Source organism: Desmodus rotundus, chromosome 4 (assembly GCF_022682495.2).
Source record: "Desmodus rotundus isolate HL8 chromosome 4, HLdesRot8A.1, whole genome shotgun sequence".
Lineage (NCBI taxonomy): Eukaryota > Metazoa > Chordata > Mammalia > Chiroptera > Phyllostomidae > Desmodus > Desmodus rotundus.
In genome coordinates this window covers 51,568,584-51,587,444 of record NC_071390.1, presented here as the reverse complement: position 1 = coordinate 51,587,444, position 18,861 = coordinate 51,568,584, and the positions used below count along the sequence as shown (strand labels likewise).

The window sequence follows — 18,861 nt, the reverse complement described above, 5'->3', positions numbered from 1 at the left end:
CATAAAGTGTAACTCATATACTAATTTTATCTTCTGCTAAAATATTTTTGTTATGATTATTAGGTTTGAAAATTTAATGAGCATTAACTGTAATATTTCCAATAAGATTCTCATGAATATTTACCAAAGTTCCTTGTGCAGCACCTCATTAATATTCAAATATACAAAGATTATTGCATAAAATAATTAAGATTTAAGGAGAATTCAGGACATTACTATTATTCAATAAAATTTGAAGTAGTTTAGTATTCTGGTTAATGGTCTCAGTTAATAATGCAAACTTTGTTCCGTGGAATAAATTGTGGGCGCCAGCCATAATTTTCCCTTTTGGGGTAGGATCTTATTATTTTTGAGGATAACTAGAATAAAGTAGACTTGTAAGCTGTATTACAACTCTATTACGCCACACATTCGATTATCCTGTGGGACAATCACACGTCCTCAATAATAATAATAATAGTTATAATTATAATAATTAAGCCATTTACATCTTCACATAACCTGCCACCAGTTGGGTTTTTGTCCCCTAAGTTCCGAATATCATGAGGTTCAGACTGAAGTAGGACTGTTCAGGTTTGAGCTGCAATAGTGCGCAAGGGCACAGTGTGCCTTAGAGAAGGGACATAATCTGAGTCTCAATATATAATAGTAAACAATTTCCATTTCCGTTACTTCACATACATCACAAATTCTATTTTATTACTTAGTCATATAAAATATATAACACAGTTTTGCTATTAGAAATAGATAGTTTTACTCATCTCCAAACAATGTATCAATTTTCAATAAATGAAAAGCATACGGGGCGGGGTGGGGGTGGGCAGATGGCTTCATGTAAACCAGTTTCCCAAACTGGTAGAAACACGCATCGCACCCCACTGAACCAGTATCCAGGCGAGAAACCTGGAAAGGGCCAGCTTTGAAAGCACCCAGATGGTTCTCCTCAGCAGGGAAGTTTGAGAAAAACTGCTGTGAGCCATCTGTTACGTTTCCTGTCTCTGTTACCTTGCTGCTGCAGGTGTGCTCCTTGGAGTCAAAGCATAGGTGTCGCTTTGAAGTTAGTTACTTAGAAATGCAACATGTTAGCCTGATCCCAGACGCACCAAATCAGAGTCTGCATTCTAACAAGAGCCTAGGGGATTCATGGGCACATCAGACTTTGAGAAACACACAATACCTATTTTAATTTTCCAAGTGAAAAGGTGGCTCTTTACCTCTTACTAAGTGCCACTCCCTCCTGTGAAATCTTGGAGAGAAAAAACAGTGAATTCTACCTGCAAGCATCCTCAATGATGATGAGCCCCTTCTGTCACTTCCTTACAGAGCCAAACTGTTACTCCCGTCTAACAGTGGGCAGTTTCAAGATCATCAAAGAATAAGCCCATGGCCTTGATCTGGGCTCCTGATTTGAATCCCTTTTTACCCATTCTCACCTTCACAAGTCCTGCCATCACTTCTTAGCACACGGCCAACCCCGCACTCACAGCGAAATGAGTTTTTGAGGTTTACGCAGATCTCACTACAGCCGCCATTGTTTTGTTCACATTCATTTACGTCTGTAGAAAAGAAACCACGCCATTTACGTTCTGCTGAGCAACTCGATCTTTTTACCCCCGTCGCAGAATCTCCACATCTTTTTAGATCACACTTTCCACAGCCCCGTTCCTTCCCCGAGATCCAGTATAATTGATCACTTCTATCAACCTGAGCTCCTCAACCAAGTTATTTTCTATCTGCCCTCTTCTGGAGCAGAGGGCACCCACTGCTTGCCAATTCCCTCCTAAGGGCAAAACTGTGGACAAAATGAAGTTCCTTTTTTTTTTTAAACCTGGGTTTACCTATTTATTTGCACTGGTGAATCTCACTTTCTCCAAAGAGATCCTGAAGATTTTCTAAATAAATACAAACTTACAAACCAAACTGTGTTTTAAATACATTAAATGAACTTACACTGCAGAAGAAGAATGCCAGTTCATTTAATGCATTTAGTTAATCTTAAGTAAATTCAGACAAAATTTCTGAGGCAGTCTTATGCCACACATGAACAACTACCCTCAGAATCTCTTAATCCTGGGATATTCCCACATTGTACTTAAACAATAATGGTTAAGTCATTTTAACAATCTGATGAAAGATAGGGACTCTCGCCTTTAAAAAAAAAAAAGAAAAGAAAAGCACAATTGGCAACAAATGTCGACCCCCTTCCTTCTACAGACAAAGGAAAGGAAGCTTGTGAGCTAAATTAGTCATGGGTTGGATATAGGACCTGAGCCAGGGACTGGGGTTTAAACAACCATGATGACAGGAAGAGGAGCCCAGGAGAGGAGATGGCTGGAACTAAAACCATGCCCAGGACCCTGGCAAAGGTGTCCCCACAATGAAACCCACAATGAAATGGAGCAGAAGATCTTTGCTCTGAAGCTTTGGGAAGCAGTACAGAAGCTCTCTGCCCGAGGTTCTATGAGAGAAAAAGCCGGCCCTGTCATGGTTGTAGTATTAACTTACACACTTCGCACATAGACTGAGGATATGGAAGCTGAGAAATGGATGTGAAATTTGGCCTGTACTGGTGAAGCTTCTGTGATGCCTGACAGAAGCATTTGAAGCTGGTTGTAAAACTTCCATAAACCAGGTAATGAGATTAGAGGCCACCCACCGCAATAAAACAATTATATCAGAAGATAGTTCACCATAAAACATTAAAAGTGAGGAAATGATCTACTGTAAGAAGAAGTTGACAGGATAACAAACAAGAGGCTTTGAACTAGAGATAAACAATAATCTAGAAAAATCCATAACAAGGATTTTTAAAAATCACAAAAAAAAGGGTAATAACCAAAATAAGGGTGTAAAAGGATAGAATTGGAAATAAACACATAGAACTTAAAATATATAGTCAATAAGATTAGAATCTTCAGTGGGTGGTAGAGGGGCTGGCAGCCATCCTGGGTGTGGCCACACCAGCGCTCGGGGCCAGGCCTCTGTGTTAAGCCTGGACTGCTTACCTTGAGACTGATTTGTTTTTTGTATGGAAGAGAATAAGCTTCTACTTATTTAAGTCATTGTTATTTGGGGTCTGTTTTATTTACAGCCTGGCTTAGATACTATACCCCAGCAATCCCACTTTTATGGGTACATCCTATAGAAAATCTCACACATGGGGTAAGGTATAACTTTTATGCTAATGGTAGGAACACACAAAACAAAGCTATATATTGTTATGGGTGCATACATAAATAATAAAAATATAAAAACAGGGACCAAAAGAAAACGCACTAACTTTGAAACAGTGATTCCCCCTGGAGGATGAGAAAGGAAAATGAGATGGAGTGAGATGCCTTGACTTGTAATTATAAAATTTTATTTTCAAAAAGAAAGAAAAACTTGGGAGAACCAAGATGGCGGCGTAGGTAGACACAAGGCGCCTCCTCGCACAACCAGAACTGACAGAGAATCGAACAGCAAGGGGGACCAACACCAAGGAAATAGAAAATAAACATTCATCCAGACTGGTAGGAGGGGCGGAGACGGGCACGGGGTGGAGAGGACTCTCGTGGCTGTGGTGGGACTGAGTGTGGGACAAATGACACAGGCAGTCTGAGCACTAGCAGACCCTGCAGCCCCACATTTGCACAGATAAACCCAGAGGGCCGGACTCAGAGTGGCGGAGAGTGGGGCAGGCAGAGCAGCGGGTAGCATCCCGCGGCCCCACATTCGCCCACAGATAAACTGGACGAACGGCGGGGAGTGAAGCAGACCTCGTAACCCAGGGTTCCAGCGGGGGGAAATAAAGCCTCAAACCTCTGATTGAAACCGCCCGTGGGGGTTGGGGCAGCAGCAGGAGAGACTCCCAGCCTCACAGGAGAGGTTGTTGGAGAGACCCACAGGGGCCTAGAGTGTGCACAGGCCCACTTACTCGGGAACCAGCACCAGAGGGGCCCAGTTTGATTGTGGGTAGCGGAGTGAAAGATTGAAAGCCTGAGGAGAGTGAGGCGGGCGCCATTGCTCCCACTCGGCCCCTCCCCCACATACAGCGTCACAGCGCTGCGACCAGCATTACCCCGCCCTGGTGAACACCTAAGGCTCCGCCCCTTAAAGTAACAAACGCGCCAAGACAAAAAAAAAAATGGCCCAAATGACAGAACACTTCAAAGCTCCAGAAAAAATACAACTAAGCGAGGAAGAGATAGCCAACCTATTGGATGCACAGTTCAAAGCACTGGTTATCAATATGCTCACAGACTTGGTTGAATCTATTAGAAAAACAGATGAAAAAATGAAGCCTATGCTAAGAGAAACAAAGGAAAATGTACAGGGAACCAATAGTGATGAGAAGGAAACTGGGACTCAAATCAATGGTGTGGACCAGAAGGAAGAAAGAAACATCCAACCAGAAAAGAATGAAGAAACAAGAACTTGGAAAAATGAGGAGAGGCTCAGGAACCTCCCGGACGCCTTGAAATGTTCCAACATCCGAATTATAGGGGTGCCAGAAGGAGAAGAGGAAGAACAAAAAATTGAAAACTTATTTGAACAAATAATGAAGGAGAACTTCCCTAATCTGGCAAAGGAAATAGACTTCCGGGAAGTCCAGGAAGCTCAGAGAGTCCCAAAGAAGCTGGACCCAAAGAGGAACACGCCAAGGCACATCATAATTACATTACCCAAGATTAAACGCAAGGACCTACATCCAAGATTACTGTATCCAGCAAAGCTATCACTTAGAATGGAAGGGCAGATAAAGTGCTTCTCAGATAAGGTCAAGTTAAAGAAGTTCATCATCACCAAGCCCTTATTCTATGAAATGTTAAAGGGAGTTACCTAAGAAATAGAAGATCAAAAATAGGAACAGTAAAAATGACAGCAAACTCACAGTTATTAACGGCCACACATAAAACAAAAACGAGGGCAAACTAGGCAAACAACTAGAACATGAGGGTTGTCATTAAGGGAGTGGGAGGGGGAGAGGGGGGGAAGGTACAGAGAATAAGTAGCATAGATGATAGGTGGAAAATAGACAGGGGGAGGGTAAGAATAGTATAGGAAATGTAGAAGCCAAAAAACTTATAAGTATGACCTATGGACATGAACTATAGGGGGGGAATGTGGGAGGGAGGAGGGTGGGCAGGATGGAGTGGAGTGGGGGGGGAAATGGGGCAACTGTAATAGCATAATCAATAAATATATTAAAAAAAAGAAAAAAAGAAAGAAATACTTAACTATAGTCAAATCTGTGTATATGTGAGTCTGTTATATTTTCCTATACTTTTCTTTCTGCGTGAAAAAAGATACACAATTTATGACAATTTTTTTGTTTTGTTTTTTAACTTATTTTGTTATTTTTATTCAGTTACAATTGTCTGCATTTTCTCCCCTTCCCTCCACCCCACCCCAGCCAGTCCAAAAAATATATATATATATAACCAGAGACATTGAAATTAAGAACATTGTAACAATAGCCACAGGGGAGTGGGGAGGGGATAGTGGGGAGAGGGGTCTTCAGGAGCTACTATAAAGGACACAAGGACAAAATCAAGGGGGAGGGTAGAGGTGGGGGAGGAAGGTGGGACTGGCTGGGGTGGGGTGGAGGGAAGGAGAGAAAATGCAGACAATTGTAACTGAATAAAAATAAATAAATTAATTTAAAAAATAAAAAATTAAAAAATAAAAAATAAAAAATTGTTAAAAATAAAATAAAATTAAATTTAAAAAGGATACACAATTTAAAATAAATAATTAAAATTATATTACTTTTTTTAAAAAACCTAGGGGTATATTGACACATGCACAGAAACTTAAAACTTGCCTCTAATTCTAGAGAATTCATGATCTCCCTGAAACTGACAGACCGCAGTTAGGAACCGGGACTTTTCCCTGGGTACTGATAGCAAAGATGTCCAAGATAAACTGTTAAGCAAGAGACATGGATGGTGTGTATGGTATTCAACCTTTGGTGTAAAAAAGGGGGGCAGTAAATAAACATATATATATATTTGGATTTTTATATCTCTCTGAGGAAAGCCTGGAAGCATACATAAGAAAATAATACAAGAGACTTCTAGGCAGGATGGAGGTGTAGGTAAACATGCCTTGCCTTCACGCACAGCGATAGCAAAAAATACAGCTATGTTACAATATAAATATAACCCAGAATCATCAGAAAATCAAGTGGTGTGGGAGTCTGACAACCAAGGATTTAAAGAAGCCACATTCATCCAGATGGGTGGAGATGTGAAGAGGCGTGGAGATGGGAATGGACAGTCCCACATCCATGTGTGGTGGATTAAAAATGGGAAGGACACCTCAGGAGTGAGGGATCCCAGCCCCAGTCCAGACCACCCAGCCCAGGGTCCCAGCGCCAGAAAGATAACCCTTGATACTTCTTGCTGTAAAAACCAGTGGGTGTTGGGGCAGTGGAAGAAACTGCATCCTCATAAAGGGCCTGCAATGGACTTAGGACTCATGCAGACTCACGCCATCTGGGATTCAGCACCAGGGTAACAGCTAGAAGGGGACCAGCGGCATACAAAGAAAAAATGAAGTGTGAGTGCCAGGAGACAGCTCCCCTCTGGGGAAAACTCCAGAGGCCAGGCACTGGCATTGTCCTCTCTGCGAGCCCTCCCCCACACGGAGCAGTAGCATGGGTTGCCCTGCCCTGGAGATTACCCAAGTCTCTGCCCCCTACAACTTAACAGGTGCACTAAAACAGGGAGTCAAAGCAGCTCTACTGAATACACAGAAACAAACACAGGGAGGCTCCCAAAATGAGGAAACAAAGAAATACGGCCCAAATGAAAGAACAGAACAAAATTTTCGAAAAAGAACTAAGCAAAATGGAGAGAGGCAACCTATCAGATGCAGAGTTCAAAACACTGGTTATCAGGACGCTCCAGAAACTCACTGGGTACTTCAGTGCTATAAAAAAAAAGACCCAGGCAGAAATGATGGTTGCATTAAGTGAAGTAAAGAAAAATCTACAGGGAACCAACAGTGAAGGGGATGAAGCCAAAAATCAAATCAACAATTTGAAACACAAGAAAGGAAAAATCATTCAATCAGAACAGTGAGAAGAAAAAACAACTTAAAAAAGTGAGGAAAGGCTTAGGAACCTACGGGACATTTTTAAACGTACCTATGTCTGATTCATAGGGGTGCCAGAAGAGGAAGAGCAAGAAATTGAAAAAATAATGTAAGAAAACTTCCTTAATTTGGTGAAGAAAATACACATAGAAATCTAGGAAGTACAGGGAGTCCCAAAAAGATGGACCCAAAAAGGACCACACCAAGACACATCACAATTAAAATGCCAACTGTTAAAGATAAGAGATAATCTTAAAAGAAGCATGAGAAAAGCAGAGAGTTACCTACGAATGAGTTTCCAAAAAACTTTCAGCTGATTACTCAAAAGAAACTTTGCAGGCTAGAAGGAACTGGCAAGAAATATTCAAAGTGATGAAAAACAAGGACCTAGATTACTCTATCCAGCAAGGCTATCATTTAGAGTTGAAAGACAAATAAATTGCTTCCCAGACAAGGTAAAGCTAAAGGAGTCCATCATCACCAAGTCATTATTATATGAAATGCTAAAGGGACTTATCTAAGAAAAAGAAAAGATCAAATGATGAGCATAATGAACATTAAAATGGCAATAAATTCACAATTATCAATAATTGAACCCAAATAACAAACTAAGCAAAACAGAACAGGAACAGAATCATAGCTGTGGAGATCATTTGGAGGGTTATCAGCTGGGAAGAGGAAGGAGGAAAATGGGGGGAAAGGTGCAGGGATTAAGAAGCATAAATTGGACTTCCGGCCAAGATGGAGGTGTAGGTAGATACACTTTGCCTCCTCACACAACCAAAAGAAGGACAACAACAAATTTAAAAACAAAAAACAACCAGAACTGACAGAAAATTGAACTGTATGGAAGTCCAACAACCAAGGAGTTAAAGAAGAAACATTCATCCAGACTAGTAGGAGGGGCGGAGATGGACATACAGTGCAGAGAAGACTCATGGCAAGGCAGTGGCTGGAGGACCTGGGTGGGTGAGCTGGCGGCTAGCAGACTGGGCAAGCTGGCCCCTGGTGGAGCTGGTGGCCTCACATTTGCATGCAGGCAAACTGGGAGGAACAATTGGGGAGTGAGACAGACAGTGCAATCCAGGGTCCCAACATGGGGAACTAAAGCCTCAAACCTCTGACTGATAAAACCTGTGGGGGTTGCGGTGGTAGAAGAAACTCCCAGCCTCACAGGAGAGTTTGTTGGAGAGACCCACAGGGTCCTAGAACATACACAAAACCACCCACCCAGGAATCAGCACCAGAAGGGCCCAGTTTGCTTGTGGGTGGTGGAGGAAGTGACTGAAAGTGGGCTGAGAGCCGGGCAGGCAGCATTGTTCCCTCTTGGACCCCTCCCCTACGTACAGCACCACAATGGAGAGATGAGGGTTGCTCCACCCTGGTGAACACCTAAGCCTCCGCCCCTTACTATGTAACCAGTATGCCAAGACAAAAAAAAAAAAAAAAAAAAAAAAAGCCCAAATGAAAGAACAGATCAAAACTCCAGGAAAAAACACAACTAAGCAATGAAGAGATAGCCAACCTATCAGATGCACAGTTCAAAACACTGTTAATCAGGATGCTCACAGAAATAGTTGAGCATGGATGTAAAATAGAGGAAAAAGTGAAGGCTATGAAAAGTGAAATATAGTGAACCAACAGTGAAGGGAAGGAAACTGGGACTCAAATCAATGGTTTGGAGCAGAAGGAAGAAAGAAACATTGAGCCAGAACAGAATGAAGAAACAAGAATTCAAAAAAATGAGGAGAGGCTTAGGACAACTTTAAACATTCCAACATCCGAATTATAGGCATGCCAGAAAGAGAAGAAGAAGAGCAAGAAATTGAAAACTTATTTGAAAACACTATGAAGGAGAACTTCCCCAATCTGGCAAAGGAAATAGACTTCCAGGAAGTCCAGGAAGCTCAGAGAGAACAAAGAAGATGGACCCAGGAAAGCGCACACCAAGGCACATTGTAATTACATTACCTAAGATTAACGATAAGGAGAGAATCTTAAAAGCAGCAAGAGAAAATGAGACAGTTACCTACAAAGGAGAGCCGATAAGACTATCAGCTGATTTCTCCAAAGAAACCTTTCAGGCTAGAAGGGGATGGAAAGAATTATTTGAAGTCATGAAAGGCAAGGACTTACATCCAAGATTACTCTCTAGCAAAGCTTTCATTTGGGAGGGCAGATAAAGTGCTTCCCAGATACGGTCAACTTAAAGGAATTCATTGTCACCTAGCCCTTATTCTAGGAAATGTTGAAGGGACTTATCTAAGAAAAAGAAGATCAAAAAAACAAACAGTAAAATGGCAACGAACTCACAACTACCAACAACCGAACCTAAAAAACAAAAACAAAAAATCAAAAATGAACTGTACAAACAGCTATAACAAGAACAGAATCACAGAAATGGAGATCACATGGAGGGTTATCAGTGGGGAGGGGGAGTGGGAGAATGGGGGAAAGGTACAGGGAATAAGAAGCATAAATGGTAGGTAGAAAATAGACAGGGGGAGGTTAAGAATAGTATGGGAAATGGAGAAGCCAAAGAACTTATATGTACAACCCATGGACATGAACTAAGGTGGGGGATTGCTGGTGGGTTGGGGGGCACAGGGTAGAGGGGAATAAAGGGGAGAAAAAAATGGGACAACTGTAATAGCATAATCAATAAAAGATATTTTTTTTAAAAAGAAGCACAAACTGTTAGGTACTAAGTAGATAGTTAAGAACAGTGTAGGTAAGGGAGTAGCCAAAGAACTTATATGCAAGACCTATGGACATAACTAAGGGGGTCATTGCTGGTAGAATGGGGGTATCAGGTGGAGTGGGACAAAGGGGAAAAATTGAGTCAACTGTAATAGTATAATCAATAATATATATATATATTAAAGATTTTATTTATTTATTTTTAGAGAGAAGGGAAAGGAGGGAGGCAGAGGGAAAGAAACATCAAGGTGTAGTTGCCTCTCGTAGGCCCCCAACCGGCATGTGCCCTGACTGGGAATCGAACCTGCGACTCTTTGGTTCACAGGCCGTCACTTAATCCACTGAGCCACACCAGCCAGGGCAATAAAATATATTTTTTAAAAAGAAAATAATACAAGATTTTACTTTGAATTGGGTGGGTAGGAAATGGAACAAATGGGAGAAGTAAACATTTCACTGTATACCTTTCATGCTGTTGAATTTAGGTACTATTTAAATATATTATCTATTCAAAGTTTTGTTAAAATAAAGGCAAAGAAATAAATGAATCGGACTAATTGTGGTGATCACATCATAAGGTATATAAATGTCAAATCACTATGTTGTACATGTGAAACTAATATAATATTATATGCCAATTATACTTAAAAAACATAAAGAAGAGAAATAAATGAACAAGTCCTGCCTTAAAATAAAGCCAAGCCCTGCCCAGTGTGGCTCAGTTGGTTGGAGCATTGCGCCATAACTGAAAGGCTGTGAGTTCAATTCCCTGTCAGGGCCCGTACCTAGGTTGCAGGGTTTAGTCCCTGCCCAGGTGTGTGAGACTCCCCGGTCTGGGTGCCTACACTCCTGGTCTGTGCCTATGATCACGAGTCCTCCCATGCGGGGGAGGCAAACATCGATGCTTCTCTCTAACATCAATGTTTCTCACTCTCCCTTCCTCTCTAAAAAAAGCAACGAAAAAATGTCTGTGTGAGGATTTTTTTTAAATTAAAGAAAAAATATAGCCAAATATTTTCCAACAGATGAGTGTCTAAATGTGAGCTCTGAGAGGGGTGAGAGGAGATGACAGGAACCGTCATGTCCTGCACCCCAAACTTTTTAGCCTTCAATCACACAGGCAAAATGGACTTCGCAGGAGCCCCAACGACTGCTATGGGGGCCTAATCATGGTCCCCAGGATGGTCAGTGGGGTTAGTTCAGGGGACTGAAGAACAGAAGCTTTTCTATGTTAAAAAGCTGTTTATGTCCCTTTCACTCTTGGTCCCTGTCCCCTTCTGACCTGCTAGTGTTCTCCTTGAGAAGGTGCGGGGCAGGCCTCCCCTCTGTCCCTAGGCTGGTTCTAAATCGACTGGAGTCTGAACACAAAAACATTCATCCCATTAAAGGGAAAAGAGATTATCTTCAATCTTGGGTTTTCCGACTCTATTTTCTCCCAGTTCCAGACACCAGAATGGGAGCATGTGCACAGTCAGACAACTCCGGATCTCCTCGCATAGTCTGGCTCCCCTTCCATGCTACTCGGAGAAACCAGAATTACATTCACGAAGCTGTAGGACGATGTCCTTAGTTAATTCTAAACCCCAACTGTCCAATAGAAATACAAAGAAAGCCATACAAGTAATTAAAATTTTTCTAGTACTTAAAAATTTCTTAAAAGAAATTGATAAAATTAATTTTAATATATCTCATTGAATCCCCCAATATGTCCATAACATTTCATTTCAATATATAATCAATTTTAAAATTATTGAGATATTTTACATTTTTTAAACATGTCTTCAAAATTCAGTGTGTCTTCGTATTTATACAGCATGTCTCAGTGTGGATGCTAAATTTTCATGAGAAATATTTTTTCTGTATAGAGACATAAAATTTACAGTTGGCTACTCAAGTTTCCCCAAACACTTTCAGTTTTCCAATTACTGAATCAAGTATTAGTTTTTAAATTAAAATTAAGTAAACTTCAAATGCAAATCTCCAGTCAAACTGGTCACAACTCCGGAGCTCCATAACCACACCCTGTGACTTAGGGAGTGACTCCTGTGCTGGCAGCACAGTTCTCGACTATGCCTACACACGGTATAAAATGGTCTTGAAGCTTTAGTTACAAACTAAAAAGGCAAACACCATTCCAGGTGTTCAGAGACACACATTGGAAGAACGATGGAGCTCTGAGTCTGGAAGAGTTTGTCATTCGTCCCTTTGATCTTAGTAGCCTGCTTCCGCTTCAAGATTGGTTTCTTACCGAAGCAGGTCTGCCGGTCAGGGCCCAGCACGGTTCCTGGGGCGCATGCGCACTCGCCGGCACCCAAGCAGCCGCCGGGGCAATCCTCATCGCAGATGTCATAAAAATCTGTGGAAGGGTAAAGATGACTTCTGTGAGGGCCAGGACCAGAGGACACTCTCATTCATGAATTCAGTCATGGGGTACTAGCTTCTAGCCAACATCAAGAGAAGTCTCCACAACGGAGTCTCCATACTACTCAGCTGTGAAAAAGAAGAAGAATTTTACCCTTTGCAACAGCGTGGATGGACCTGGAGAACATTAGGCTGAGTGAAATGAGCCCGTCAGAAAAAGACAAGTACCATATGATCTCACTCATATGTGAAATCTAAACCACAATAAAAAAAAACAAAAACAAAAACAAAAAACCGAGAAATCACACTGTTCAGGGATTACCCAAACCCAGGGGAAAGAGAGACAACCCAGGGAGGTATTTGCCATTCAGATGGCTGATTCCCAACTTCAGATCCACAGGCTCTTGCCTGGCCACAGAGTTTCTGCAGATCTAACACCTCACCAGACATGAGCCATAGATTGGACGAACATTACCTCCTACTTTCCTGTGTGCTCTTTTTTAAATGTATATAGATTTTGATAAGGGACTGATAACACAAAAATTTATTTAAAAGTATTATTAACCTAAAGTAGTTTTCCCATATGATTTTAAAAAATCAATGGATACTAAGCACAAAGCTATCACATAGATGGCTAATATAAACTTTAAAAAGGGGTCTTCCATGCTTAAAAAGGTTAGAAATACACTACTTAGATAACCTAAATCAACATTTCATTTTTTTAAAGTTTTATTGCATTTTTCCATTAGTATTTAGCTCCCTCATATTCGCCGCCCCCGCACCCCACATCACCGCGCTGTTGTCATGTCCGTGAGTCCTTCTTCCTTTTTGCTCAGTCCCTCCACCCCAACCTCCCCCACCCCTGCCACACTCGGCTGTCAACCTGCCCTCTATCTATGAGTCTGTCTCTATTTTGCTTGTTAGTTCAGTTTGTTCACTAGATTCCACATATGAGTGAATTCATATGGTAATTGTCTTTCTCTGATGGGCTTACTTCACTTAGCATAATGTTCTCCAGGTCCATCCACGCTGTTGCAAAGGGTAAAACTTCTTTTTTATGGACAAGTAGTATTCCGTTGAGTAAATGTCCCATAGTTGTTTTACCCACTCATCTACTGATGGACACTTGGGCTGCTTTCATATCTTGGCAACTGTAAATAACGCTGCAATGAACATAGGGGTACTTATGTTCTTTCAAATTTTTGTTTTGGGTTCATTTTCTAATGTTTTGTTTGAATGAAATGAAGACAAAATAAAACAGAAATGATCAAAGTCATAGCTCCTTTCCCTTTCAATTCTCCAGGAATTTTTCAGAAATTTAAGAAGAGATCTCAGAAATCACCATCTACAGGCACGTGTGGCTCTAAATCCATGTTACTCAGACTCTGGGACACTGCCACACCTGAATTTCTCACGGCACTCTTCTCTTTGGTGCCTTGTGGGGGAGGATAAAGAGCACAGGGAAGATACTCACGGCCACAGTAGACGTGAAAGCAGACACTGGGCTTGGTCAGACGATACACATAGTAGCCTCCGGGGCAAGCCTTGACCTCCACGGTGGTGTTCCAGAGGCAGCAGTTCCCGTTGAAGCTTGCACAGGCCTGGCGCCGCACAATGCCCTCACCCTCTAGAGGGTGGCTGCCATTGAGCCAGACAGGTGCATGGGTTCCACAGTGGTTTTCTGGTATGCAGAAGGTGGGCATGGCATCTCCTGCCATGCTTGTGAAGCGGTACCACTCCCCATCCACGTGGTTGTCGCACAGAGGTGGGCCTTGAGACTCTTCAAACTGGTGGTCAGTGTTCCTCCAGGGCTCGTTCAGACTGATGTAAGCAGAACAAGGATCTAGGGCTGGAAGTGAGGAAAACACCTCACAGGGACCTTGTGACATATCAGATCCCGGAGACAACGGCCTGAGCCCACCTTCTTGGCCCCGCGTTTTGGCTATCTGGGGTTCAGAAAGAAATAATCTAAAGTCCCCCAAAGTAGCTGTTTAATTCCCCAAGTTGATTTAAACATGTTTCCCAAATGCCTTTTACAAAATTATTTCAAATCTATCTAAGGTTTAGTGTTTAGCATTGGGCTAAAATTGTTACCCACAGATAACAATTGATGGAAGGATAGTTGTTCAGAAGAAGGGAGGTTAGGGTTACAGTTCCATGGCACTCTGCTCTGGCTGACAACATTTTGAGTATTGCGTTCACACCTGGAGGCGATACTTCACGGAAGCAATGAATAAAGTTGGAATCCAGAGGAAGGTGACTAGACATAGAAGGAAGCCTTAAGTAATTTACTTGGGAAGAACTACACTTTAAAGACGACTGAAGAATAGGCATATTACTTTTCAAACATCGGGACTGGGCTTGTGGAAGAGGCATTAGGTATTCAGTTACAGGATCAAGAACACATTTTTAAGGGGAAGCATATTTTGTTCAGCTATGTAGTAACAGAGAGGTATCATCACAGTGTAGTAAGCTGCTCATCTTTGGAAATTTTCAAAAAGTATTTGGAGAGTCATTTGTAAGCAACACTAGCTGGAATTGTGCACCAGAGGGGAGTTTGACTTGGTAACGAATGCGCGAAACCCTGCCACTGAAAAGGAAACAGCCTCTGGCACAAGTCAGCTGTTGCGAAATACACGTGATACTGGCGAGAGGGAAGATCGTCTCAGAACGAGTACCTTCCATCGGCTCGCTGAAAATATCGTGCACTTTGTATGTTCACACTGGCCAGGGCATCACTGTGTGTAATAGGGAAGAATTTTTCTGGCGTGCATTCTTAGTGCATACCCCGCATGGACAAGTATCTCATCAAAAACATTTTAATGACTAAAGACGTCAATATTCCCAATATTCTCCCTGCTTCCCTCAACTTCAGGAAAACATTGAATTAATATAGGCGAACTGTCTATATGAAGAAGTTATAAAACCAAGAAATTCTAGAAAGGAGCACTAGCCAGGGAGTACTCTCACCTCGTGCGTGTCAAGCTGACTTAACCGGCACTGCAGGCAGGGAATTCTTACTAAGCTGACACGCGCTGTGGGCAGGAATTTCCGTTTCAGCTGATAATGCACACTGATTAAATGTAAAAGGAGCACGACCACAAAGTCTAAACTGTCTAGAAAGTGCTTTGGATTTTTCTAGTCGACGTTCAAACTCAAGTTTACTCTCTAAACTTCACCTGCGTGTAGAGGAGGGTGCAGCCTCCTGCGTGTAGCCCCAGCGAGCACGTGACCCTTCGGGACAGGAAATAAGGAGGATGCTGCGCTTTCTGGAAATAACACACTTGCCCAGTGCTCTTGGCAGGAGCAACCCTCTCCTTCAGAACGTCCCCGAGGTATGACAACGATGCCCTTGATCAAAGCTCAATGTCCCCAGGGGAACATTGTCCTCAGACACACTCCTGTCAAAAGGGAAAAATTCCCTCATCTGCTCTCCCAGCTGTGGGTTTCCAGGGCAATTTCACAGGTGATTATAAATTCATAGAAATATTTGTTTGGTTCTTTCCCTTGGCTCTAATTTTATAAGAAATGGTTAGGTACTCAACTTTTAATGGCTTTCACAGAAATTCCCAAACTTCCCTCAATAACTGTTTTATGATTTATAATGTTTTTCCGTAAATTTAACTGTCATTTCTTGGGCTGTCTTTTCTGCTGTAGGGGAGATACGGCACAAACAGGTCAAAGTTTCCTACTAATTCCTGTAAAATAAATCAATAATACGTTTTAAAAAAGTGATCCCCCCAATATTTCTAACATGAAATATGTCCATTCACTGCCACCCTCTTTTAAGGCAGGAAGTCAATCCTTTAATAATCTGTTAATTCCTGTTTTCAGTCTCTCAGCATGGAGGCTGGAATTTGGTACTATGCATCCAACACCCTGAACTGCTCATACATGTACACACCGCAGATGGGAGAGATTCAGAAAGAATAGCCCTGTGGTTTCCTTTCAAAGGTCGAGTCAGGAGGGTCCTGGCCTGCCAGAAAACTCCTCTGCCTTGACTAGGACACCTGCCTGCCAGCTGTCCTGCAGGCCACCCTTCTGGGGTCCCCGAACTGGGACACTGGGACTTCTGTGCACCTGAGGCGCAGCACCTTGTGGTGGACAAGTGCAGGAGCCATGGGTAACGTCAACGTCCCAGTGCTTTTGTCCCAAGGTTTGCAGACCCAGATCCCCAGCCCTCCAGCATCCTTGCCCTGGATGCTGCCCTTCCCATCAGGCTCAATCCTGCACCCCCCCTTCCTTTCCCTCTCTCCCCTCCCTGTCTTCTCTACTCTCCCACTTGGCTCCCCACTTCACCCCCTCTTCTCCTTTCCCTTCTCTACTTCCTTTCTTTCACTTTTCCTCTCTTCCCAGGGCAAGCATTCCCCATCCCTCACTACAGATGCCGGGAATTATCCTTTTATCTTTCTCTGGACAACGAGTCAAACGTCCTAGAAGGGCTGGGAGGCGGTGAGGAAATCTGGGAAGGGAGAAGGTGTGTGATTGGGAGGCACAGGAGGCACCTCGGGAGAGGAGGAAAGGCAAGAAAATGGGAAAGGGAGCAAGGTTGCAGGGCGGATGGCTTTTGCTGCGGAGACCCTTGGTTAGTTGTCTGCAGCAGGTACAGGCTGATTAAACTCAGCTCAAGCTTCCCTTTTTTACATAGACCATTAAAAACAGTTTTAGACTTAGAGGGTAACGGAGAAGATAGTACGAAGAGTTCCCACATACCCCACACCTGTTTTTCCTATTATGATACAACATACATGGTACCTTTGCCACAATTTATGAACCAGTGTTGATACATTATTATTAACTCAAGCACATGGTTTATTTAGATATTCTTCATTTTATTGTCTTCGTCTAGCTCTGTTCCAGGATTTCATCCAGGATAAAACATTACATTTAGTCATGTCCTTAGGGTCTCAAGCCTATTCCTAGTGTGTCTCCTTAAAGGCACTGGAGCAAGGCCTGACTCAGGGTCAGCGAAATGCTGGGCTACTCAAAATGCCGAGGAGGAACGTTCTCTCCGTCTCAACCTCCTCTCACACTCTTCCAATTACAACTTAAATTCTACTGGAAAAGGGACAGAGACATTTGTTAGTAACCGGTATTGAAACTTCAGCTCGTTGGCCAGTTTTGCGTCAGCCGGGGGCGGGAGACAGTTGAAGACTCACTCGGTCTGCGCACAAAGCTGTGCTTTCAGATGCCAAGACTAAGAAGTTTAATTTGCCAGATCTGCGCCTTTCACGGAGCTATAGCTTGCAAGTAGTCCCTTGGAAGCATTAAAGAAAAAAGCTCTATCCTCAACTCTAAACATCACCTTTTTTGCTCTTAAAGTTGTAACTTTAAAAGTGCCTCGAGTATAGAGGTTAGACTTCCTTTTACACACCCTGTAAGCAACGTTCAGCTGCTGGAAAGCTGTTGCATGTGGCCGGTCCAAGGAAACTTTGGCTGCCCAGGCAAGAGGCTAAGAGGACCGTGAAACAGAAATTCTCTGAAAATATTTCTTCCTAGGTTATCAATGACTTTTCTTACACTATTCTAGACCCGGTATTTCAGATACTAGAACATAGCTCTTAATAGTCTGTACAGAACAGCAATTCCCCACAACGAAAAGCTCAGGATGCCAAGTACGTGACATGAGACTCACCCACGGGTGCTGTGGGCGTGATCGTGATGAACAGGCAGGTGAGGAGCAGGAACCGAGGCATCCTTCTGGGTCAGCCACCAGAAACAGACTGGAAAATCCTCTTAATTCCCGTTTCCCTTTGTCCCCTTCTTTTTCAGAGCACTTTTTAAAAAAGCCTCAAGGCTCTTGTGAAGAAAGACTTTTCAGTACTGGCTGGGGCTTTATCAGAGGAAGAGGATGAGGAAGATAAGGCATCCATTGCTCCGGCCTTGGCCCCACATAGAAACACTGCTTCACACTGTCAACAGGGTTACTGTATTGATATTTTTCTTTGTGGAAAAAATACTCACAACCCCTCATCCTCCTATTGTTTTCAGTCGAGAATTCCCTGCAGTGAGGCCTCCCGTATCTTACCCAGAAGGACTCTAAACGAGGGACGTCCCCTCACGTCAAAATCTTGTTTCATGACCTGTAGGAATTGACTCCATGGTGCTGCAGCCCTGCCTCTGCGTACGGAGAGAGAACGGGAGAGAGCCCCGCTGTTGGAACTGGTCCGTGAGAAATGTCTTGTTCAGAAGGTCAGGTAGTTTATAAGAGCACACAAAAAGGGACTAAGGTGTGGGATGGGGATGATATGCTCTTGAAGCAAGCTCCTAAGTCTTTTACTATGATCTTTGGTCTCAAAACTTCTTTTTTTTTAAAAAAAATATTTATTTATTTTTAGAGAGGGGAAGGGAGGGAGTTAGAGAGGGAGAGAAACATCATTGTGTGGTTGCCTCTCATGTGCCCCCTACTGGGGACCTGGCCCACAACCCAGGCATGTGCCCTGACTGGGAATTGAACCAGCAACCCTTTGGTTCACAGGCTGTCACTCAGCCCACTGGGCCACACCAGCCAGGGCTGGTCTCAAAACTTCTTAAAGAAATAGGTTTAACTTGTGTTTTTTATCAACTTAAGCAACAATAAATATCTTATGTTTTCATGGTGCCTCTCTTCCCCCAATTTAAAATAGTTTAGTATTATTTATTTTACTAATTCTCACACTAAGCTAGAGTGAGAACTACTCCTTATTGACAACACTGGAAAGTAAGTGACACATTTCACTA

The 18,861-nt window shown here is 42.7% G+C and overlaps 1 protein-coding gene across 1 annotated transcript in view; it reads right to left on the bottom strand.

Annotated features, from left to right (window-relative positions):
* OIT3 (oncoprotein induced transcript 3) overlaps window positions 1–18,049 on the bottom strand; it is a 30,127-nt gene extending 12,078 nt beyond the window's left edge. The window contains exons 1-4 of the mRNA XM_024561419.4: window positions 17,777–18,049; window positions 13,616–13,990; window positions 12,029–12,136; window positions 1,434–1,556 (exon numbers count right to left, since the gene is read on the bottom strand). Coding sequence (XP_024417187.2) covers window positions 1,434–1,556; window positions 12,029–12,136; window positions 13,616–13,990; window positions 17,777–17,837 — 667 coding nt within the window. The 5' untranslated portion in view covers window positions 17,838–18,049. The remainder of the gene's footprint in view (window positions 1–1,433; window positions 1,557–12,028; window positions 12,137–13,615; window positions 13,991–17,776) is intronic.
* Window positions 18,050–18,861: the final 812 nt, after the last annotated feature.